General features: G+C 41.8%; 1 protein-coding gene and 1 non-coding gene across 5 annotated transcripts in view; both read right to left on the reverse strand.

The window, feature by feature from the left end:
• The window catches only part of RABGAP1 (RAB GTPase activating protein 1), a 188,919-nt gene that overhangs the window by 124,711 nt on the left and 39,363 nt on the right, over positions 1-24,845 (reverse strand). For all 4 annotated transcript variants that reach the window (XM_062207601.1, XM_062207597.1, XM_062207598.1 and 1 more), the window contains 4 exons: positions 15,631-15,865; positions 13,389-13,593; positions 7,935-8,109; positions 7,355-7,512 (listed from right to left, as the gene is read on the reverse strand). In XM_062207601.1, the coding sequence (XP_062063585.1) occupies positions 7,355-7,512; positions 7,935-8,109; positions 13,389-13,593; positions 15,631-15,865 (773 nt within the window). The remainder of the gene's footprint in view (positions 1-7,354; positions 7,513-7,934; positions 8,110-13,388; positions 13,594-15,630; positions 15,866-24,845) is intronic.
• On the reverse strand, positions 22,381-22,473 carry TRNAY-GUA (transfer RNA tyrosine (anticodon GUA)). Its single transcript has 2 exons — positions 22,437-22,473; positions 22,381-22,416 (listed from the first exon to the last, which is right to left on the reverse strand). It is a non-coding gene; the product is annotated as a tRNA-Tyr (tRNA).

A 24,845-nucleotide genomic window follows, 5' to 3' on the forward strand; every position in this document is an offset into this window, starting at 1 on the left:
CTTCCTTCCGTTGGTTCACCCCCCAAACGGCCACTACGGCCAGCGCGCTGCACCTATCCGAGGCCAGGAGCCAGGTGCTTCTTCCTGGTCTCCCATGCAGGTGCAGGGCACAAGCACTTGGGCCATCCTCCACTGCCTTCTCGGGCCACAGCAGAGCTGGACTGGAAGAGGAGCAACCGGGACCGAACTAGCGCCCCAACTGGGACTAGAACCTGGGGTACCAGTGCCGCAGGCAGAGGATTAGCCTAGTGAGCTGTGGTGCTGGCCCATAAGAAATCTTGTAATGTGGTTAACTATTTATACATACATCTCTTGGCTGGGTGATAAGTCATGTAAATATAGCATTATACCTTAGTCACTCCATTCCATTCAACATTTAATTTCTAATTTTTAAGTTTTTCTAACATATAAAGGGTAAAGGAGAACATTCGTTTATAATTCTTCAGACACTATAATGATTATTTCTGTAGACAAACTTCTATACACCTTACAGAATTATTGGATACAAGGAATTTCATTTGGCAGGTTCAAAAATGACAAAGTCATATTTCTCATTGATTTCATCAACAGATTAAGATAACTCCATGGTTTAGGGGCTGGTGTGGTAGCATAGTGGGATAAACTGCCACCTGCAGCACCGGCATCCCATTTGGGCACTAGTTTGAGTGCCAGCTACTCCACTTCAGATCCAACTCCTGGCTAATGCATCTGGGAAAACAGGAAATGATGGCCCAAGTGCTTGAGCCCTTGCACCCAGGAAGCTCCTGGCTTCTGACTTTGGTGTGGCCTAGCCTGGGCTGTTGCAACCACTTGTAGAGTAAACCAGCAGATGGAAGACTTCTGATTCTGCATCTCCCTCTTTGTTACTTGGCCTTTCAAATAAATAAATAAATCTTTAAAAAAAGGAAAAAGTTAACTCCATGGTATTATAATCTACAAATATTGGGCCAGTGTTGTGGTGAAACAGGTTAAGCTGCGGCAACAGAATGCCAGTTCTAGTTCTGTTTGCACCGCTTACAATCCAGCTTCTTTCTAATAAGTCTGAATAGGCATCAGATAATGGCCAAAGTGTCTGGGCCCTTGCCACCCATGTGAGAGACCTGGCTGGAGTTCTTGGCTCCTGGTTTTGGCCTGGCCCAGTCCTGGCTGTTGAGTTCATTTGAGGCGTGAACCAGTGGATCGAAGATATATCTGTGTCTCTTCCTCTGCCTGATGCTCTACTTTTCAAACAGATAAATAAATCTTAAAAAATAAAAACACATTCAGTTAAATCACACAGCCAAAAAGAGAACAAAGCCTTTAACAAATGTGAAAAGCAAATATTATTTTTTCTAACAGTATCTTCTTGGTATAGAGATAAATAAAACAGGGATGTTTATGAATATGCCAATCTCAAAAGAGACAGCAGTTATCCTAGTGCTTCTCTTCAAGGAAAGTTTTATCTTTTTTATTCATAATTGGAATTTACAGGTAGGAAGTATATAAACATCTTCAATATAGGAAAAAAACACAGCTTAAAGAAAATATTTTGTTTCTTTTTGAGATTATTTATCTGAAAGGCAGAGTATGGGATGGGGGGGTGAGAGAGTGACACACGGAGAGAGAGAACGAGAGAGAGAGAGAAAGAATCTTCCATCTGCTGGTTCACTCCTTCAATGGCTGTAAGGGCTAGGGCTGGTACCAGCATAAGTCAGAAGCCCAAAACTCCATCCAGGTTTTCCTCGTGGGAAGCAGGTGCCCAAGCATTTCAGCCATCTTCCACTGGTTTCCCAGGCACATTAGTGAAGAGCTGGAAAGGAAGCTGAACAGCGAGGACTCGAACTGGCACTTCCCCTACAGGCTCTGTACCACAACACCAGTCCTGACAATCGTGTTTCTTAAAAAAGAAAAGAAAATAACAAAGTGTTCAGGTTAAACAATTTCTACTTTATACAGAAGGAAAGCACGCCATAGGAAAAACTGACCTCACAGTGTTGCTTTGAGAATGAAAAGATCAGGGGACGGTGCTGTGGTGCAGCGGATAAAGCCGCCCACCACCTACATTGCCAGCATCCCATATGAGCACCGGTTCGTGTCCTGGCTGCTCCACTTCCTATCCAGCTCTCTTCTATGGCCTGGGAAAGCAGTAGAGGATGGCCCAAGTATTCAGGTCCCAGCATCCCTGGAGGAAGCTCTTGGCTCCTGATCGGCACAGCTCTGGCTGTTGTGGCCAATTCAGGAGTGAACCAGTGGATGGAAAACCTCTCTCTCTCTCTCTCTCTCTCTGCCTCTCTTTCTCTGTATGACTCTTTCAAATAAATAAATATTTTAAAAACAAAGAATGAAAAGATCTAACAGAAGAAGGCTTACAGCATTGCCTCATGCTTCAGAGTTCTCACATCAAAGCTGAGGCTGCACTGTGTACTAAACTGGCCACCAGATGGCAGGACAACTCCAAAGTCTAGAGAGCAAACACCAGTCTTCCAAACAATGAACCAGTTATTCTACTTTTTAAGACAAAATTAGGCAAGATTTGCATTTTTACATAATTTCATTTTACTCATTTTATGTGGCAGTCATGGAGCAAAGATTTCTGCACAAAACTAATGATTAAGACCCCCAAGAAACACTCATTTTGTCTTAGTGGTTGCACAAAGACCAAAAAATTAGACATTCTGCAATCATAAAATTTAAAAGGAAAAAAAGATTTGAGTCACTTCATTTAATAATAAGGAAATTTCTACCAGGAAATTAAAGGAACTTGGAAAAAGTCAAACTGTTAATACTAACAATAATCAAACCTACCTAAGTTTTGATTTCTATCATAAGGGTTCTTTCCACTACTCAAAAAATTATCATTTTTCTTAAAAACAAAAGCTAGTTATTTCTAGCCCTAGATACAGAAAACTACACTGCAGACACAAACCTCATTTCTTCCCTTCCAATGCGTTCAGATTAGCTGCAATAGTAAAACATTATTTCAAAAGCCTTAATATAGATTAAAACAAGTAAATCAACCAACTAAAACAAACAAAAGAGCAAAACAATAGTTACAAATCTAGTCCACTTAGCTTCAGCCATATTTCTTTCTTCTTCATTTTTTAAAATATCTACTCATTCATTTTTGTTTTTAATAAGATGATTTTTATTTATTTATTTTTTATTTTTTGTTTTTTACAGGCAGAGTGGACAGTGAGAGAGAGACAGAGAGAAAGGTCTTCCTTTTTGCCGTTGGTTCACCCTCCAATGGCCGCTGCGGCCGGCGCACCGCGCTGATCCGAAGCCAGGAGCCAGGTGCTTCTCCTGGTCTCCCATGCGGGTGCAGGACCCAAGGACTTGGCCCATCCTCCACTGCACTCCTGGGCCACAGCAGAGAGCTGGACTGGAAGAGGGGCAACCTGGACAGAATCCAGTGTGCCGGTGCCGCAGGTGGAAGATTAGCCTAGTGAGCTGCGGTGCTGGCCTTAATAAGATGTTTTTTATTTATTTTAAAGGCAGAGTGACAGACAGAGACACAGAGAGAGAGAGAGAGAGAGAGAGACAGAGAATCTTCCATCCACTGGGTCACTACCCAGATGCTGCAATAGCTGGGGCTGGTCCAGGCTGAAGCCAGGAGCCAGGAGCTTCTTGTAGGTCTCCCATGTGGGTGCAGGGGCCCAAGGACTTGGGCCATCTTCTGCTGCTTTCCCAGGCCATAGCAGAGGGCTGGATCAGAAGTGGAGCAGCCGGGTCTTGAACCGGTGCCCATATGGGATGCCAGCACTGAAGGCGGCAGCTTTACCTGCTATGCCACAGCGCCCCGTCCCTCATTCATTTTTTCTTAAAGATTGTTTTTTAAGGTATTTGAGGTATTTGTATTTTTTTTAAAGATTTATTTATTTATTTTGAAATGCAGAGTCAAAGAGAGGCAGAGGTAAAGGCAGAGAGAAAGAGAGATCCTCCATCTGCTGGCCCACTCCCCAAATGGCCTCAAAGGCTGGGGCTGGGCTGATCCGAAGCCAGGAGCCGGTAGCTTCTTTGGGGTCTCCCATGAAGGCTCCGACCATCCTCTACTGTCTTCCCAGGCCCCAGCAGAGAGCTGAACTGGAAGTGGGGCAGGGACTGGCACTGTAGCACAGTGGGTAACGCCACCACCTACAGTGCCAGCTTCCCATCTGAGCGCTGGTTAAGCACTGGTGGAGCAGCCCTGGGCCTCAAACTGGTACCCACATGGATGCCAGCACTGCTGGCCAAACTCCACCCAATAATGCCACAGCACCGACCCCCACTCATTCATTTAAAAGTCAGAACTACAGAGAAGTAGTAGTAGAGGCAGACACTGACAGAGAGATATCTTCCATCTTCTGTTCACTCTCCAAATGACCACAACAGCCAGGGCTGGGCCAGGACAAAGGCAGGAGTCAGGAGCTTCCTCTGGGTCTCCAAAGTGGGTGTGCCATCTTCTGCAGCCTTCCCAGGCATACCAACAGGAAGCTGCACCAGAATCGGAGCAGCCAGGACTCGAATCGGCACCCACATGGGATGCCACCTATTCTAACCCACATATTTCTTTTAAAAATTTTTTTGTTCTTTTCATTTTATTTGAAAGGTAAAGAGACAAAGACACACAGAAAGATCTTCCATCTGCTAGCTTACTCCCCAAATACCCCAAACAGCTGGGCTGGACTAGGCCAAATTGAAGGGCCAGGAACTCAATCCATTTGATTGGGTACCAGGGCCACAAGTACTTCTGCAGTCTGCTATCGCCTCCCAGGGTAACCATGGTAGAAAGCTGTACAAGAAACAGAAGCAGGGGGCCGGTGTTGCAGAGTAGCGGTTAACACCACAGCCTGTGATGCTAGTTTTCCATATGGGCCCTATTTCATGTTCCAGTTGCTCCACTTCCAACCCAGCTCCCCGCTAACGGCACAGGGAAAGTGTGGAGGATGGCCCAGTGTTTGGGCCCCTGTCATCCATGTGGGAGACCTGGAAGAAGCTACTGGCTTAAGTCTAGCCCAGTGCTGGCCACTGCAGCCACCTGCAGAGTGAACCAGTGGATAAGAAGATCTCACCCTCTCTATTTCTCCCTGTCTCTCTCTCTCTAACTCTGAGTTTCAAGATAAATAAATAAATACGTTTTTTAAAAAAAGAAGTGCAAGTGGAACTTGAATACAGGCAATTTAATATGGGATGCTAAAGTTTTAAACAATCTTTTTAAAAAAAAAAGATTTATTTATTTATCTGAAAGGCAGAGTAAGAGAGAGGCAGATGCAGAGGCAGAGAGAGAGGTCTTGCAATCCACTAGGTTCACCCTCCAGATGGCTGCAACGGTCAGATATGTGCCGATCTGAAGCCAGAAGGCAGGAGCTTCCTCCGGGTCTCCCATGTGGATGCAGGGGCCCAAGGACTTGGGCCATCCCTGCTGCTTTCCCAGGCCCAGCAGAGAGCTAGATTGAAAGTGCAGCAGCAGGTCTTGAGCCGGCACCAACATGGGATACTGGTACTGCAGGTGGTGGTTTTACCCACTACATCACAGCACTGACCCCATAAATGGTGTATTAATTCTGTGCTAAATGCATATTCCAGACCATACTTCCTAATTAACTTTCAGCTAGATACTTTGATTAGAAGAAGGTAAACATGTTTCTCACACAATTTTATTGATGGCATTTAAAATCTTTCAAATCTTGCCTCTGTAAACTTACTCATTTCTTTTCCTTTGTCACTTACTTTAAAAAAAAAAGTCATGGAGTTGTTATTAGGCCTAGTGATTAATATACTGGCTATGGGGGCCAGTGTTGTGGTACAGAGGGTTAAGCCATCAATGCGTATGACATCAGCATCACACACTAGAGTGCCAGCTGGAGTCCCAGTTGTTGGCTGCTTCCTTTCTGTCAGATCCAGCTCCCTGCTAATACACCTGGGAAAGCAGCAGAAGACAGCACCAGCACTTGGGCCTCAGCCACCCATGTGAGACCAGGATGGAGTTCCTGGCTTCTGCCTTTGGACTGGCCTAGCCCATATCATTGGGGTCATTTGTTTGGTCATTCGGTGAGTAAACAAGGGATGGAAGTCTGTCTCTTTCTCTGTCACTCTGCCTTTTGAACAAATGAATGGAGGAGGATAACACAGGTTACCATGCCTGCATCCTACATTGGAATGCCTGGGTTTGACTTCCAAGTTTTTTTTTTTTTTTTTAGTGGGAGGTAAAATAGCAAGGTTTATTAGGGAAGGGACATCCGTAAGGACGATGGGCACCTCTCCAGACAGGCCAGGCGGGCGGCTCAGCAAAGATGCAGAGAGCTGAGCGCACAGTCCAGTTGAGGCTGGGGGTTTTTAAGGAGATGGGTCTGGCTTCCCCACCTCTGCTCCTCTTGGAACAAAGGGCTTTTTGAATGTAAATAGAAAAACCTCTCTTGAAGGTCTGACACAAAGGACTTTATGGATGCAAATGTTATCAGACAGGAGGAAGGGAGCAGGGTGTTTGAGATGCAGATACTGGGCTGCACCTGGGAGATTGTGGAAGCTTGTCAGGCAGAAGGGATGGGAACCTCCACCTGGCAGGTTATCAGGTAGAAGGGGGCAGGGCAGGATGCAAACTCTGGGCTGCCCCTGAAACACTGTCAGGATGACTTTGAGATGCAGCATACACTGGACATAGATGTCTTCTCTTTGTGCCTGTTACACACACATAAGCTCATAACTGACTTCCTACCTAACACTCCCCCCTCAAGAGGTAATACCCAAAATTCTTCTTTGGGATTATGGGCGTCGAGGATGCCCTTGTTCCTTTTGTCTGTAACAGACTAAAGGCTGTCAAACTCCAAATGGTCGTCAGACAAGGCTTCCAGCCCATTCCATTGGACGACCTGAGCAGCCCTCTGGACCGAGCAGGACAGTCTTTCCAAGGCCACTGTTGCACACCATAAGACAAATAGCAAGAAGAAAATACCCAAATCCTCCTCAACGCCCACATGCCAGCTTTGAAGAAATTACAGAAAACGGAACTCCATCCATAATCCCAAAGAAGAATTTTGGGTATTACCTCTTGAGGGGGGAATGTTAGGTAGGACTTCCAAGTTTTGATTCCAGCTTCCTGCTAATGAAGATCCTGGGTGAAAGCAGTGATTAATTCCAGTAGTTAGGTTCCTGCCACCTACATGGGAGATCTAACTCCCAGCCTCGCCCCCCTTACCCCTACCAAACAGTTGTGGGCAGTTAAGGAGTGAAGAAATGCATGGGATTCTGTCTTTTTTCTCTCTTTCTCAAATACTCTTATAAAACAATAATTTATGATTTGCAAATTATATAATCTGACCTAGCACTTCTCCTGAACCACAGATAATATAGCATGTTAATATAAATTCAAGATAATGAGTAAAATAAGACGCCATACCTAAAGTAACCTTTACCATCATCTTCTTTTATTTCTAAAGACACAGAGAAGGTGAATATGTCACTGTCAGGAGTCTGTGGTGCGGCGGCAGCTGAAAGAGGGGTCTGCTTGGCAGAACGGCGGAAGGCAGTGGCAAAACTGTAAAGTATCCGGCTTACCTACAACCAGACAGGTTAGGAAATCATATCAAATACTTCTAGTAAGGCTGGAAGGTTATCTACTTTTTTGGGTAAAATCAGCTTTTCCTTTCTTACTTCCTTGGGTAAATTATCTAACTTTTTTGGACTTTACCATAAACAACACTAAAAAGAACCAGAGAGTGGTTAAATTTTAAAAAACAAACGATTATATATATAGGAAATCCAACTGATTTCCAAAATGGTTAGAAACTATCTGGACATATTTATTATAATAAAAATAGTCCTAGCAAGTTTAGATCTAAAAAAATGGCTTGCAAATCTGTCACTGTTGGGACACAAGATGCCTATATGATCAACAAGTAGCCAACTGGTCTCTGACATGCTTAACAACGGTGAGGGCCCTGTGAAGATTCACTCTTAGTTTTCTCTCGAAGACTTACAGCTTCCTGTATTTCACACCGGAAGACATGTATTCTGAAAAGCTCTGCATTGTAGTGACTTTCAGTAAAAGCAAAACAGTCACTTTCAGGAGTTCCGTCGTGCCCTCGGACACAGAAGAGGATCTTGTAGATAGGGTAGTTTGCTATTTCAGTGTTTGTTTGAGGATCTAAGAGCCTGTCCAGAAAATAAAATACAAAGAGATTATAGGAATTATAAACAATTAATAATACATTCACATTATGATTTGAGTTTTTGGCCATTTTTGGTATGGTAATCATATCAATCTGAAGTTTTAATAATCAAGTCATATGTGGGTTACTGAAGTTATTGATTACATAATTGAAAAATATATAGTCTCATGTTCCAGGCAGGCAAGCAGAAGGGTACAAATAATATCAATAAGCAAATATATCTAATATAATGTACACATAAAAAAATGAAATGATGAATTGGACTACTCAAACAGATCTCTAAAGTTGTGCTTCTGACTATCTACTGAAAGAATGGCCTACTCTGTTTTATGATTTAAAAAATAAAATACAGGGGCCAATGCTGTGGTGGAGCGAGTAAAGTCATTGCCTGAAGATGCTGGCATCCCATATTTACCGGCGCCACTTTGTGTCCTGGCTGCTCCACTTCCTATTCAGCTCCCTGCTAATGGCCTAGTAAAAGCAGTGGAAGATGGTCAAGGGTTTTGGCCCCTGGCTTCTACCTAGCCCAGTGCTGATGGCTACAGCCATCTGGGGAGTGAAACAGCAGATGGATGATTTCTCTGTCTCTTCCTCTCTCTAACTCTTTCAAAATAAATAAATAAATCTTAAAAAAATAAAATAAAATAAAGAAAAACCAATACACTTTGTCAGAAAGAAGCATTTTTACGATTCATGGTAAATAATGTGGAATAGATGATACAAAATGCAAACCCTCAAAAAAAAACAGAAAGGATCATGAATCAAAAAGATGTCATTCAGTGAAAATCAAAAGATATCATTAATTCAAAATCTATTCATTCTAGGAATATTCATGTGACACCTACAACATTCCAAACTCTTCTCAGACCACTAAGGACACAGATATGAAAGGCTTTTAAGAAAACAACGAAATTTTTTAAAGTTTATTTACTTTTACGTATTTGGAAGGCAGAGTAACAGAAAGAGAGAGAGAACAAGATCTTCCTTCTACTGGTTCATTCTCCCAAATGTCTGTAATAGCCAGGGCTAGACGAGTCCAAAGCCAGGAGCCAGTAACTCCATCAGAATCTCACACATGAGTGGCAGAGACCCAAGTACTTGAGCCATCATCAGCTGTCTCCTGGGCTGTACATTAGTATGCTGGATTGGAAGAGGGGGTGGGGTTTGATTTCAGGAACTCCAATATGGAATGTGGGCTTCCCAAGAGAGATCTTAACCTGCTATGCCATTGTATTGACCCAAGAAGCTATGCAATTTTAACACTACATGGGAAGAGCCACTGATGGGGAAACCCCAAAGGGCCCTGCTTGAAATGCCTGGGAAGGGAATGTTTCGGGAAGGCATATTTCTTAAGAATCTGAAAATGTGAGGCAAGTCAGACAAGTTTCTAGTGTAACAAAGTATAACTAGTATATTTCTAATACAACAAAGTACAACATCAGGGAATAAGTATTCACTTTAAAACATTAATAAATGAGCACTAAACAAATTTTACTAAAAATTTCCCATAAATAAATGTAATGAAAATTAGAATTTGTGAAAACTTATTACAATTCTTTAAATACCAACAGCCACCATGATATTACTATGAGAATCCAAAATGTTTCTGAGCATACTGAGAAACAATCTTATACTGTTGACATTGGACCAGTATTTTTAGACTTGCTATTTGGCAATGTATCAAAAAACAATCAAAACAGGCAAACCTTTGACATAATGTCTACTTCTACGAATTTGCCCTAAAGAAAATTTGAAAACATGTGCAAAGATTGAGGTCAAAAATACCTATTATATAGGGACCAGCATTGTTGGTGGAGCAGATTACAGTTAGGCCTCCACCTACAATGCTGGAATCCCAGATGAGCATGTTTGGGTCCTGGCTAATTCATTTCCAACCCAGCTCCTTGCTAATCTATCTGGGAAAAGGAGAAGAATCAAGGGCTTGGGTTCCTGACACTCATGTGTGAGGCTCAGAGGGAGTTTCTCGCTCGCTCCTGGCTTCAGACTGGCTCAGCCACAGTCATTGTTGCCATTTGCAGAGTGAACCAACAAACTGAAGTTCTCTCTTCCCCTCTGTATAACTCTGCCTTTTAAATAAATAAATCGATCTTTTAAATAACACCTATTGGGGGCAGGGTTAAGCCACTGCCTGCAGTGCCAGCATCCCATATGCGTGCCGGTTCAAGTCCTGGCTGCTCTACTTCTGATCCAGTTCCCTGCTAATGTGCCTGGGAAAGCAGTGGAGGATGGCCCAAGTCCTTGAGTCCAGCCACCTACATGGGAGACCCAGAAGAAGCTCCTGGGTGCTGACTGGCAAGCCTGAGCTGTTGCAGCCATCTGGAGAGTGAACCAGCAAATGGAAGACTTCTCTCTCTCTGACTTTGCCTCTACCTCTCTCTAACTCTGCCTTTCAAATAAATAAATCTTTAAAAAATTTTATAAAGTAATTATTATCCTGTATGATTAATATTTATTTATTTATTTATTTATTTGACAGGCAGAGTGGATAGTGAGAGAGAGAGAGAGACAGAGAGGAAGGTCTTCCTTTTTGCCACTGGTTCACCCTCCAATGGCCGCTGCGGCCAGCACATCTCGCTGATCCGAAGCCAGGAGCCAGGTGCTTCTTCTGGTCTCCTAGGCGGGTGCAGGGCCCAAGGACTTGGGCCATCCTCCACTGCCTTCCCGGGCCATAGCAGAGAGCTGGCCTGGAAGAGGGGCAACCAGGATAGAATCTGGCACCCCAACCGGGACTAGAACCCGGGGTGCCAGCGCCGCAAGGCGGAGGATTAGCCTGTTAAGCCACAGCGCTGGCCAGTATGATTAATATTAGCTATTACTAGTAATATCTCTTTTACTAAAAGAGAAACAAAATCCTTAGAACGTCTGACATAATAAATAGGTTACTTACGTGTAACCTTCGTGTGCCATCATAAATTAAATTTTAATGTATTTACTGATGTGGAAAGAGGTTCACAATATACAGCTAAATGAAGTTACCAGACACTAGTGCTATCAAAAATGTTGATTTTGAGAGTTGTATTACTATATATCCACATAATATGTGTAGGTACACAGTCATACACAGTCACATACATGGAAAAACACAAAGAAAGGGTGCAAATAAGCTGAGAAGTTAACTGTTTTTATCAAGGGGAGAGCAGAATTAAGAGGAATTTTTCTGTTTGTTTCTGCCTTTTCACTTTTTGCTGGTTTGAGTTCCCAGGTTTTTGTGAACTAGGCATATGCTTTTAAAAAAAGATTACTTATTTACTTATTTAAGAGCAGAGTGACACAGAGAGGTAGGGAGGTGGTAGAGGAAGAAGGGGATAGGAGGAGGGACAGGAAGCAAGACCTTGCATTCTCCAGTCCAATACAAAATGGCCTCAACATCTAGGTCTAGGCAAGGCTCAAGTCGGGAGACAGGACTCCATCCTTGTTTCCCACAAGTGGCAGGGGCCCAAGTATGTGCAACATTGTCTGCCGCCTTCCCAGGTGCATTAACAGGAAGCTAGGTAGGAAGTAGAGCAGCCAAGACTGAAATCAACACTCTTGATATTGGATAATGGTGTTGCAAGCAGTGGCTTAACCTGCTGTGCCACAATGCTGGTCCCAGTCATATATTTTTAATAATGGGGAAAATAAGTTATTTTGGTTGTGCTCATCTGATTTAGCAGTTCTTTATTTAGCTGGCTGATACAGACATTTTACTGGTTACCTTTGCTACTTGTTTTAGCAGTATAAAGAATAGTCATAGGGCCATTGTTGTGGTATAATGAGTTACGCCACTGCCTGCAACAACAGCACCCCATATGGGACCCAGTTCGTGTCCCGGCTGCTCCACTTCCAATCCAGCTCCCTAATGCACCTGGGAAAGCAGCAGATGGCCCAAGTGCTTGGGTTACTGCACCAATGTGGGAGACCCAGAGGAAGCTCCTGGATCCTGGCCACTGCAGCCATTTGAGTAGTGAACCAGCAGATAGAAGATCTCTATATCTTGCCTTCGTTCTCCCTAACTGCCTTTCAAATAAATAAAATAAATCTTAAAAAAAAAAAAAGGACAGCCATTTCCTAAGCTTCAATTTCCTCATTTTAAAAATTAAGAGGGAGGCCGGTGCTATGGCGTAACGGGTAAACCCACCAACTGCAGAGATGGCATCTCATATGGGCGCTGGTTTGAATCCCAGCTGTTCCACTTCAGCTCTCTGCTATGGCCTGGGAAGGCAGTAGAAGATGGCTCAAGTCCTTGGACCTCTGCACCCATGTGGGGGACCCAGAGAAAAGCTCCTGGCTTCTGACTTCAGATCGGCCCAACTCCAGCTGCTGTGGAGTGAACCAGTGGATGGAAGACCTGTCTCTGCCTCTGCCTCTCTGTATCTCTGACTTTCAAATAAATAAATAATTTTTTTTTAAAAAAATTAAGAGGCCACTGTAGCACTAATCACAACAGCAAAGAAATGGAAACAACCAAAGTGTTCATCAACTGGTGAATGGATGAAGATACACAAAGGAATACTACTTGACCATGAAAAGGAAAAAATGTTACTGTCTGAAACAACACGGATGGAACTGGAAGTCATTACATTAAGTGAAATAAACCAAGTACAGAAAGACAAGAATCACACAATCTCATTCATATGTGGAATCTGCAAAAGATCTCATAGAAATTAATTTTTTTAAAGATTTTACTTATTTATCTGAGAAGCAGAGTTACAGACAGTGAGAGGGAGAGTACAAAAAATTGTAACAGGGGCCAGTGCTGTGGCGTAACGGGTAAGAGTGTCGCCTGCAGTGTCAGCATCCCATGTGGGTGCTGCTTCAAGACCTGGCTGCTCCACTTCCCATCCAGCTCTCTGCTGTGGCCTGGGAAAGCAGTAGAAGATGGCCCAAATCCTTGGGCCTCTGCACCTGCCTGGGAGACCTGGAAGAAGCTCCTGGCTCCTGGCTTAGGATTGGTGCAGCTCTGGCCATTGTGGCCATTTGGGGAGTGAACCAGTGGATGGAAGACTTTCTCTCTGCCTTTGCCTCTGTCCCTCTGTAACTCTGCCCTTCAAATAAATAAATGAATCTTTAAAAAAAAATTGTAACAAATGAGTGACCATCTTTCATGAGAGTCACAATGCCTGGAAGACAGGAGAACATAGTGCTAGACAAATTAAACATTACATGAATAAACAACAGTGTATCGTATTCACTACTGTTTCTATCTAAGGAGGTTAAAAAGCTGATGGAAATGTTCCAAAGATTTCAAGCAGCTGGGCTCACCTCACAGTTCCTTCAGAAACATTGGGCACTGAGAGGGTTACATCCAGGGAAATCTGACACTGGCTTCTTAGGATGGACATCATCCTTAAAGCTTCCACCTCACTCCTCGGCGCATTTACAGAAGCACAGCCTAAATACGTTAGTTTACTGAAAACCACACTGTCCTCGTCAGCCACCGGTGTGAAAGGACTTGACACTTCAGAATCTGAAAGAAACAATAAGCAGATGATCATTTTCATCTTAATATTTTGTTGATACCAGTAATAAGTAAAAATCTACAAGCAGCACACAGTCTCTCAAATCAAATACTAAGGGAGATCATAACCCAGAAAGAGATAAATGCCCTTGAAAGCCAGAAACCTCACACCAGATGTCTGTCACTAACAACTTCATTTTTAGGAACTTCTGTCAACAGTCAATCCCAAATCCCCAGAGTGACCTGAGATTGAGATCCAATTTCCTTTTTTGCCTCTTCTAACTTGCTTTGACTTTATAACTTATACTTAGGCCAAATACACATAACCACTCTGAAAAATTTTCTTTCACTGTTGTAATCATTTTTTTATTCATCATCTTGGTCAGTTAATTGTGTTTTTTTTTTTTTTTTTTTTTCCCCAGGAGCCAGGAGCTTCTTCAGGGTCTCCCACATGGGCAGGAGCCAAAGGACTAGGGCCATCCTGTACTACTTTCCCAGGTCACAAAGGAGAGCTGGAAGGCCGGCGCCATGGCTTAACAGGCTAATCCTCCGCCTTGCGGCGCCGGCACACCGGGTTCTAGTCCCGGTCGGGGCACCGATCCTGTCCTGGTTGCCCCTCTTCCAGGCCAGCTCTCTGCTGTGGCCAGGGAGTGCAGTGGAGGATGGCCCAAGTCCTTGGGCCCTGCACCCCATGGGAGAACAGGAGAAGCACCTGGCTCCTGCCATCGGAACGGCGTGGTGCGCCGGCCGCAGCGCGCCTACCGTGGTGGCCATTGGAGGGTGAACCAACGGCAAAAAGGAAGACCTTTCTCTCTGTCTCCCTCTATTGTCCACTCTGCCTGTCAAAAAAAAAAAAAAAAAAAAAAAAAAAAAAAAAAAAACCAAAGGAGAGCTGGATTGGAAGTGGAGCACCTGGGACTCAAATCGGTGCCCATTTGGGATGCCAGCAATGCAGGTAGCAGCTTTACTCACTACACCACAGCGCTGGTCCCTGGCTTTTTTTTTTTTTTAATTTAAAAAGGAGAAAATTTGGGCCGGCGCTGTGGCACAGTGGGTTAACGCCCTGGCTTGAAGCACTGGCATCCCATATGGGTGCTAGCTCGAGACCGGGCTGCTCCACTTCCCATCCAGCTCTCTGCTGTGGCCTGGGAAAGCAGTAGAAGATGGCCGAAGTCCTTCAGTCCCTGCACCCGTGTGGGAAACCCGAAAGAAGCTCCTAGCTCCTGGCTTCGAATCGGTGCAGCTCCAGCCGTTGCAACCAATCAGGGAGTGAACCATCAGACGGAAGACCTCTCTCTCTTTCTCTGTCTTTCCTCTCTCTGTGTAACTCTAACATTCAAATAAATAAAAAAATCTTTAAAAAAATAACTAAGTAAAAAAGATAAAAAATATATTTTTTTAAACATTTATTTCATTTATTTGAAAGACAGAGTTATAGAGAGAGGTAGAGGACTAGAACTGGCACCCATATGGGATGCTGGCACTTCAGGCCAGGGCTTTAACCCATTGCGCCACAGCACCGGCCCCTGAAAAAATTGTTATTTAAGGAATATAAAATTCATGCATTTCATATACACAAATTTAGGAACATCATGTTCTCTTAACCTCTATGTGTTCTCTTTCCCCAAAACCCATCAACAGATTTAACACCCCACTTTCCCAGGTGGGCCTTATGACTGTCATTTCCCTCCTTTCCTATTATTCCTTTCTGCCCCTTGTTCAAGTCCCTCTTTTTCTACTTGGAACTACTCCCATAGAATCATAAAAATCCTGAAGCAAGTATCTTTTTAGCAACATTATCCATCTATTTCTCCATCACTATAATCAAATTCCTTCTTTCCTGGACAAATCTTTAAGGATTTTGAGAAAATACTGTTAGTGTCATTAACTACTGTTTTTTCTTCTGTAGCATCTGGAGATCCTAGATACCCTAGATATCCTAGATAATGTGTTTTACATGCTCTGAATCAAACCTAGGATAGAATGTACACTCAAATATTAAAAACAATAACCTTTAAGTAACACAAGCAATGCAGCAATCCTAACCTCCTTGTCCAGGTTTCACTGGCAGGCTCATCTCTGGTTTTTGGAGCCCTACTAATGGCACAGGGTTAATGGTGGATGAAGCGGAGAGCTGACTGGAAAGAGGCCCATCTCCTTCGCCATCCAGTTGTGCCCTTTCCACAAGTTCCTTGTCCCCTGGCTGGTCATCCACTGGAGGGTCCATCAGCACATCTGCTAGCTCTTTTTGCAGCTGCTGCTCACTTCCATTGCCTATAATCTGAAGGTCATAAACATATGCAATCAATAAAGTGAGAAACAGGCCAGCACTGATTAAAATAGGTTTGCATTATACAGAAAACCATCAACATTTCTTTTGATATATTATCTTCTCAATGTTTCTGAAAATAGAATAAAGATTTGAAACAAATTACAGCCTACAGCTGCTGTCTTAAACTGTATAGTTTTTCATGAAAAGTACAAAGTGTATTTTGAAGGTACAAAGTGAATTAATGCTTTTAAATGGAGTATCATTAGTGGCTTTTCTTACTGCTTTCTCAAAATTATCAATAGGACCACACCTATTAGGTATGTAATTAGTTCTGAGACATTTGAATAAGCTGAAGAGATAACTAACTGAAATAGTTGTTAGGAATAAAAGCATTGCAGTCAATAACATCAAACATTTTTATGGAATCACAAATACATTAGATTCCATGATTAAGCAATTAGTAATTAACAACTGGGAAGGCTAACTAAATTAAAGAAAAACATACTGTTATGTACTGTTTCGCTCTTTGGTATATGAAGTAAACCTGAGAATTTTGTTGTATGTAGTACCTACATTGTAATATATTCACCTATCACAGAAATATACCCAACCTTGAAAGAAAACATTTTACACTTGTCTTTATATTTATTTTGTCTTTATTCCTTTATTTATAAATTTTATAAATGTAAGACTCAAATCAGGCTCTCCGGTATGGGATGCTGGCAGCCTGAGCAGCACCTTAATGGCTACACCAAATGCCTGCTCTTAAAAAAATCTTCAAAAGACATCTATTTTCTTCAGTTAATAATGTAAAAAAAAGACTGTACTGACAGGGTTAAATTTCCAGGACACTCAGTTCTTTAGGGATAGATGAAATGGCTGGTACCATCACTGATGCAGTGACTTGTAGGCGAGTTCTGTGGCACAGTGCCAGCATCCCTTATCAGAGTACTGGTTCCAGTCCAAGCTCCTCTGCTTCCAATGCAGCTTCCTGCTAATGCTTCTGAGGAGGCAACAGATAATTACTCAAGTGCTTTGGCCCCTGCACTCATGTGGGAGACCTTGGTGGAGTTCTAGGACCCTGGCTTTCACCAGGGCCAACCCTGGGTAGAACGGAAGATCTCTGTCTGCCTTTCAAGTAGATGAAAGTAAGTTTTAAAAAATATTTTTTAAAAATTTGTGGCAAAGTAGGTTAAAAATATTTCTCAAGACCATGTTCAAGACCTTTTTCTTAAAGATTTCTTTATTTCAAAGGCAGTTACAGAGACAGATGAGACAGATAAATAGGTATCATCCACCTGCTGATTCACTCCCCAGATGGCCACAATGGCTGAAGGTAGGCGAACCCAAACAGGAGCTCCATCAGGTTCTCCCCATGGTAGCAGGGACCCAATTACTTGGGCCATCTTCTGCTGCCTTCCCAGGCCCATTAGCAGGGAGCTGGATGGGAAGTGGAGCAACTGAAAATGGAACCAGCGAACTGATATGAGATGCAGACTTAACTTCCTGGGTCTCAACATCCACCTCTATATTTTCTTCTTCTGATTTCATTTTACATGCCCTTTCTGAAGTTTCACCATATAGTATAAAATGCTCTGAAAATACATGGAAACTTATATAGCAAATGCTTTAAATCTGGAGAACATATTCCTTTATTTCCTTGACTAAAACACAGAAGTGTCTATTTCTAGTAAAAAAGTAAGAGAGCAAAAAGATGTTCTACGGAGAAGCCCTAAAGTTCCCTCCTATGTAGTATATACGGCTCTTGAAATGAGAAAGTAACAAGTCAAATAGTGCTTTTATAAGAAAATTTTCAACTGGAAGAAATCCAAAAGGAGAAAAGATGAGTTTTTTTCTATTATTATTGTCATCTTTCTATTACCAACACTGCTCCTAGACTAACTCTTCCATTTGTGTAAGAACAAATGAAAACCCTTTGCCGTAATCAAGGATTCTGGTTTTTGCCCTACTAAAAATTTACCTTAATTGATAAATTACTATCGATATATAAATATCCTGAAACCCAAATCCACCTTCAACTATCACTCAACTCTTCTAGCCTCATTAAATAGCAAAAGTCCTTATAAGAAATGTGTGTGGGGCCGGCACTGTGGCACAGTGGGTTAACGCCCTGGCCTGAAGTGCTGGCATCCCACATGGGCGTCGGTTCAAGACCCGGCTGCTCCACTTCCCATCCAGCTCTCTGCTGTGGCCTGGGAAAGCGGATGAGGATGGCCCAAATCCCTGGGCCCCTGCACCTGTGTGGGAGACCTGGAAGAAGCTCCTGGCTCCCAGCTTCAGATCGGCTCACCTCCAGCCGTTGCGGCCAACTGGGGAGTAAACCATCAGATGGAAGATCTCTCTCTCTCTCTGCCTCTCCTCTCTCTGTGTAACTCCGGCTTTCAAGTAAATAAATAATTTTTTTTAAAAAAATGTGTGTATGCGTAATCCTGTCATAATAAGCCCATTTCTCAATAATAATGATAGTAAAAAAAAAAAAGATACACTCTTCTTCAAGGTCACATCTTTTTGTTTTTCAATTGCCATTTAATCACCCTCACCAGAAATAAATGTATCTACTAACTTCCATTCTCTTGAAATATTGTTTTCATTTTGTCTTCCAAAGCATTCTATTCTCCTAGTTTTACTTATATATCACTAGCTATTTTATTTTAGTCTCCTCTTTGAATCACTCCTTTCAATTTTTAAGTATTGGTATATTCCAATCCTGCAATTCCTTTACTCTTTCCCATTTCAGTAAATGACACTATCAATTACCTAGTAAGCTCAGGCCAAACTCTCGGAATTGTCTGCTTCTCTCTTTGCCTCATACTCCTCATCTCATATTAATACTAATCAGCCCTCGTTTCAAAACATATCCTGAGTCAGAGCATATTTACTCCTGCTCTCCTTGCTATTAGACTTATCCCTTCACTGCAAATTCTTCACAGAGCAGCCAGGAAGCCATTAAGATTTACCGACACATAATTCACATACCATACAATTCACTCATTTAAAAGTGTACTTTCTTTAAAAGAAAAAAAAAAGATTTATTTATTTGATAGACAGATACCTTCCAATCACTGGTTCAGTCCCTAAATGGCCACAACACCTACGACTGGGCTGGGCTGAGTTTCATCTCCCACATAGGTGCAAGGGGCCCAAACACTTGGGCCAACCTCAGATGCTTTCCCAGGCCATTAAATGGAGATGGATCGGAAGTGGAGCAGCTGAGACTTGAAACAGTACCAGTAGGGAATGCTGCTGATGCAGGCAGAGGCTTAACCCACTATTCCACAACACCGGATGTAAAAGCGTACATTTAATGCTTTTAAGTATATCTGCAGATATGTGCAATTTTAAATCACTTTCACCCCCTAAAAAAGCTGAATTAGGTATCATCTCCTTTATTCTCCAAAGACTCATAGTCCCAAGCAACCATTAGGTACATACTTTTTAAATATTTATCTATTCTGGTGCCGGTGCTGTGGCGTACCAGGTTAAGCTGCCAGCTGCACTGCTGGCATCACAAATGGGCACCAGTTCAAGTCACAGATGCTCTACTTCTGATCCAGCTCTCTGCATCTCTGGCCTCTGCATCTTCTTGGGACCCTGAACCTGGTGGGAGACCTGGAAGGAGCTCCTGGCTTCAGATCAGCCCAACGATGGCTGTTGCAGCAATTTGGGGAGTGAACCAGCAGATGGAGGACCTTTCTCTCTGCACCTACCTCTCAAATAAATAATCTTTAAAAAAAAAAGACATAATTTTAAAAAATGTCTACTCTGGAACCAGTGTTGCATTGCAGCACGTTAAGCCACTGTGTACAATGCATGCAACCACATCAGAGTGCTGGTTCGAGTCCTGGCAGCTCCATTTCCAATCCAGTTAATGCACCAGGGCAGGCAGCCCCTGCCACCCATATGAGAGACCAAGGTAGAGTTCCTAGCTCCTGGATTTACCCTGGCCTGCACGTGGCTGGTGTGGCCATTCAGGGAGTAAACCAGCTGACAAAGCTTCCTCTGTCACTCTGCCTTTCAAATAAACAATCTTTAAAAAAGTAAATATTTGAGTACTTCACATTAATGGAATTATACACACAATTTTTGTTTTCCTCCTGACTAGTATGTCACTTAGCAGAGTGTTCACAAAGTTCACCTATGTTATAACACATTAATATTTCATTCCCTTCTAAAGCTATAATATCCTATTATATATATTTTGTTATCCCATTCAGCACTGGGAGGATATTTAAGTTGTTTAGTTCTTACTATATCCTAGAAACAAGAACATTATCAGGTAAATGATTTACTAATACTATCTTCTTTCAGTGAGTTGTTTTTCCTTTCTTAATATTTTTTGAAACATAAAAGATTCCAATTTTGATGTTTCTCTTTGTTGCTTGTGTTTCTGGTGTGGCATTTCTGAATCCAATCCCAAAGCTGAGCTTATAAAGATTTTATTCCTATGATTTCTTCGGCACAGATTTAGTCCTTATATTTACATTTTTGATCCAGTTTCCATTTCAATGTACATATGAGGTAAGGACCCAATTTCATTCTTTTGAATGTGGCTCCCCAGTCATCCTAGCACAGTTTGTGAAAGAACCATTCCTCCCTCAATGCATGCTCTTGGCTCCCTTGCCTAAATCAGTAGACAGCCAGCACATAGTTCTTATTTCTGCATTCTTCAACTGATTCCAACAATCTATATGGTGATGTTTATGCCAATACCATTCAATCTTGACTACCATGACTCTACTGAAGTCTGAAATTTTAATATGTGACAACACGGCTCTTCATTTTCAAGACTATTTTGCCTATGCAGATTTTATTGTAATCCCATCTGAATTTTGGAATCATCTTGTCAATCTCTTATAAAATGTTATATTAGATTCTGTTACAGACTGCACTGAATATAGAGATCAATTTGGGAAGCATTAGCATCTTAACAATATTAAGTATTATGATTCTTGAACATTGGAAGATTCCAATAATTTAGATCTTCTGTATAGCCTTTAAAACAATTTTCAACAGTTTTAAAGTATTAATTGTACCTTTTTCTTAAATGAATTTTTAGGCACTGTATTCTTTTGATGCTAAAATAGAACTGTCAATTTCACTTATATAGATTTCCTTTTAGGTGCTCAGTTCTCAAAGATTAGGGAGAACATATGGTATTTGTCCCTTTGGGACTGGCTTATTTCACTAAGTATGATGTTTTCCAGATTCACCCATTTTGTTGCAAATGACCAGATTTCATTTCTTTTTTCTGAACTGCTGTGTAGTATTCCATAGAGTACATAATTTCTTTATCCAGTCTTCAGCTGATGCCCTTTAGGTTGATTCTATGTCTTAGCTATTGTGAATTAAACTGCAGTAAACATGGGGTGAAGATAAATATTTATGGATTTCATTTTCCTTGGATAAATTCCCAGGAGTGTGATGGTTGGGTCACATGTGAGGTCTATATTCAGATTTCTGAGGTATCTTCAGACTATCTTCAAAGTGGCTTTACCAGATTACACTACCACCAACAGTGGATTAGGGTACCTTTTCCCCACATCCTCACCAGTATTTGTTGTTAGTTGATTTCTGTATGAAAGCCATTCTATGTGGAGTGAGTTGAAAAATCATTATAGTTTTGATTTGCATTTCTCTGATGTTTAGGGATCCTGAACATTTTTCATGGGTCTATTGGCCATTTGGATTTCCTCTTTTGAAAAATGTCTGCTTAAGTCTTTTGCCCATTTCTTAACTATGATATTTGTTTTGCTGTTAGGAAGTTTCTTGATCTCTTTATATATTCTGGTTATTAATCCTTTATCAGCTGCATAGTTTGCAAATAATTTCTCCCATTCTGTTGGCTGCCTCTTCACTTTCCTGACTATTTCTTTTGCAGTACAGAAACTTCTCAATTTGATGTAATCCCGCTTGTTAACTTTGGCTTTGATTACCTGTGCCTCTGGGATATTTTCCAAGATCTCTTTGCCTGTGCCAATGTCTTGCAGGGTTTGTCCAATGTTCTAAACTAATTTGATGGAGTCGGGCCACAAATTTAGATCTTTAATCCATGTTGAGTGGATTTTTGTATAAGGTGTAAGGTAGGGGTCTTGCTTCATATTTCCACATGTGGAAATCCAATTTTCCCAGCACCATTTCTTTTTCTTTTCTTTTTTTATTTTTTTTTGACAGGCAGAGTGGATAGTGAGAGAGAGAGAGACAGAGAGAAAGGTCTTCCTTTTTGCTGTTGGTTCACTCTCCAATGGCCGCTGCGGCCGGCGCATCTCGCTGATCCGAAGCCAGGAGCCAGGTGCTTCTCCTGGTCTCCCATGCAGGTGCAGGGCCCAAGCACTTGGGCCATCCTCCACTGCACTCCCGGGCCATAGCAGAGAGCTGGCCTGGAAGAGGGGCAACCGAGATAGAATCCGGCACCCCAACCGAGACTAGAACCCGGTGTGCTGGCGCCGCAAGGCAGAGTATTAGCCTGTTAAGCCACCGCGCCGGCCTAAATTCACACAGCTGTCTCCTTCGAGCCGGAATCGAACCAGCGACCTAAGGATGTCTCCTGCTGGGGAATCAGCTACAGTCCTCCGCTCTACCAGCTGAGCTATCGAAGGGACGTCCAGCACCATTTCTTGAAGAGACTGTTCTTGCTCCAGGGATTGGTTTTAGCTCCCTGGTCAAATATAAGTTGGTTGTAGATGTTTAGATTGATTTCTGGTGTTTCTATTTTGTTCCATTTGTCTATCCATCTGTTTTTGTAGCAGTACCAGTCTGTTCTGATTATAACCGCCTTGTAGTACGTGTAGAAATCTGGTATTGTGATGCTTCCGGCTTTGTTTTTGTTGTACACAATGGCTTTAGCTATTCAAGGTCGCCTGGGTTTCCATATGAATTTCAGCATCATTTTTTCTAGATCTCAGAAGAATGTCTTTGGTATTTTGATTGGTATCACTTTAAATCTGCAAGTTGCTTTTGGAAGAATGGACATCCTGATGATATTGAGTCTTCCAACCCATGAACATGGAGGATTTTTCCGTATTTTTGGTATTTTCTTCTATTTCTTCTTTAATGTTTTGTAATTCTCATTGAAGAGATCTTTGACATCCTTGGTTAAATTTATTCCAAAGTATTTGTTGTTGTTGTTGTTGTTTTTAGCTATTGTGAGTGGGACTGATGTGAATTACCACCCTTGGCATTGTCTCCGTATACAAACGCTGTTGATTTTTGTGTATTGATCTTATATCCTGATACTTTACCAAACTCACCAAACTCTTCTATGAATTCCAATATTTCCTTGGTGGAATCATCTGGATCCCCTATATGTAGAATCATGTCACCTGCAAATAGGGATAGTTTGACTTCCTCCTTCCGAATTTGTATCCCTGTCTGGAACCAGATCTCAGTAGGAATGCTTTAAAGTTTTCCCCATTCAATAGGATGCTGGCTGTGGGTCTGTCATAAATGGCCATAATTGTATTAAGGAATGTTCCTTCTATATCCAATTTGTCTAGAGTTTTCATCATGAAAGGGTGTTGTATTTTATCAAATGCTTTCTCTGCATCTATTGAGATAATCATATGGTTTTTGTTCTTCAGTTTGTTAATGTGATGTACCACAATGCTTGATGAGCAAATGTTGAACCATTTCTGTATATGAGGGATAAATCCTATTTGGTCTGAGTGGATTATCTTTCTGATGTGTTGTTGGATTCGATTGGCTAGAATTTTGTTGGATTTGTATCTATGTTCATCAAGGAAACTGGTCTGTAGTTCTTTTTCTCTGTTGCGTTTTTTCCAGGTTTAGGTATTGAGGCGATGCTGGCTTCATAGAATTATTTGGGAGGATTCCCTCCCTTTTAATTGTTTTGAATAACTTGAGATGAATTGGAGTTAGTTCTTCTTTAAATGTCTTTTAGAATTCAGCAGTGAAGTCATCCAGTCCTAAGCTTTTCTTTGTTGGGAGGGCTTTTATTACTAATTCAATTTCTGTCTTGGTTATGGGTCTGTATAGATTTTCTGTGTCTTCATGGCTCAATTTAGGTAGGTTGCATGTGTCCAGGAATCTATCCATTTCTTCTAGATTTCCCAGTTGGCATATAGCTCTTTGTAGTAATTCCTCATGATTCTTGATTTTTTTTATTTCTGTGGTGTCTGTTGTTACATTTCTTTTTCATCTCTAATTTTACTGACTTGGGTCTTCTCTGCTTTTTTTGGTTAGTAGGGCCAATGAGAAACCAGCTCTTGGTTTTGCTAATCTTTTATAATGTTTTTTGTTTCAATTGTTGCTTTCTTCTCTAATTTTAATTATTTCCTTTTCTCCTACTAGTTTTGGGTTAACTGTTGTTTTTCTAGATCCTTGAGATATACTGATAACTCACTTATTTGATGTCTTTCCAACTTCTTGATATAGGCACCAACTGCTATAAACTTTCCTCTCAACACTGCTTTTTGCTGTATCCCCTAAGTTTTGATATGTTGTATTGTCATCATTTGTTTCCAGAAATTTTTCTGATTTCTCTTTTGATTTCTTCTATAACCCAGTGTTCATACAGGAGCATGTTGTCAGTCTCCATGTGTCTGAATATGCTCTAGAGATTCCTGAGTTGCTGATTTCCATCTTCATCCCATTGTGGTCAGAGAAGATGCACGGTATGATTTTGATTTTTTTGAATTTACTGAGACTTGCTTTACAGTCTAGTATGTAGTCAATCCTAGAGAAAGTTCCATGCACTGCCGAGAAGACTGTGTATTCTGCAACTGTAGGATGAAAAGCTCTCTAGATACCTGTTAGTTCCATTTGGTCTATAGTGTCCATGGACCCTGCTGTTTCCTTGTTGATTTTCTATCTGGTTGATATGTCCTTTGCAGAGAGCATGGTACTGAAGTCCCTTATTACTATTGTATTAGAGTCTGTGTCTCCCTTTAGAACCTCCTTATGTATCTTTTAAACAGCCAGGTGCCCTGTAATTAGGTGCATATATGTTTAT

Source organism: Lepus europaeus, chromosome 12, assembly GCF_033115175.1.
Source record: "Lepus europaeus isolate LE1 chromosome 12, mLepTim1.pri, whole genome shotgun sequence".
Taxonomy (NCBI): domain Eukaryota; kingdom Metazoa; phylum Chordata; class Mammalia; order Lagomorpha; family Leporidae; genus Lepus; species Lepus europaeus.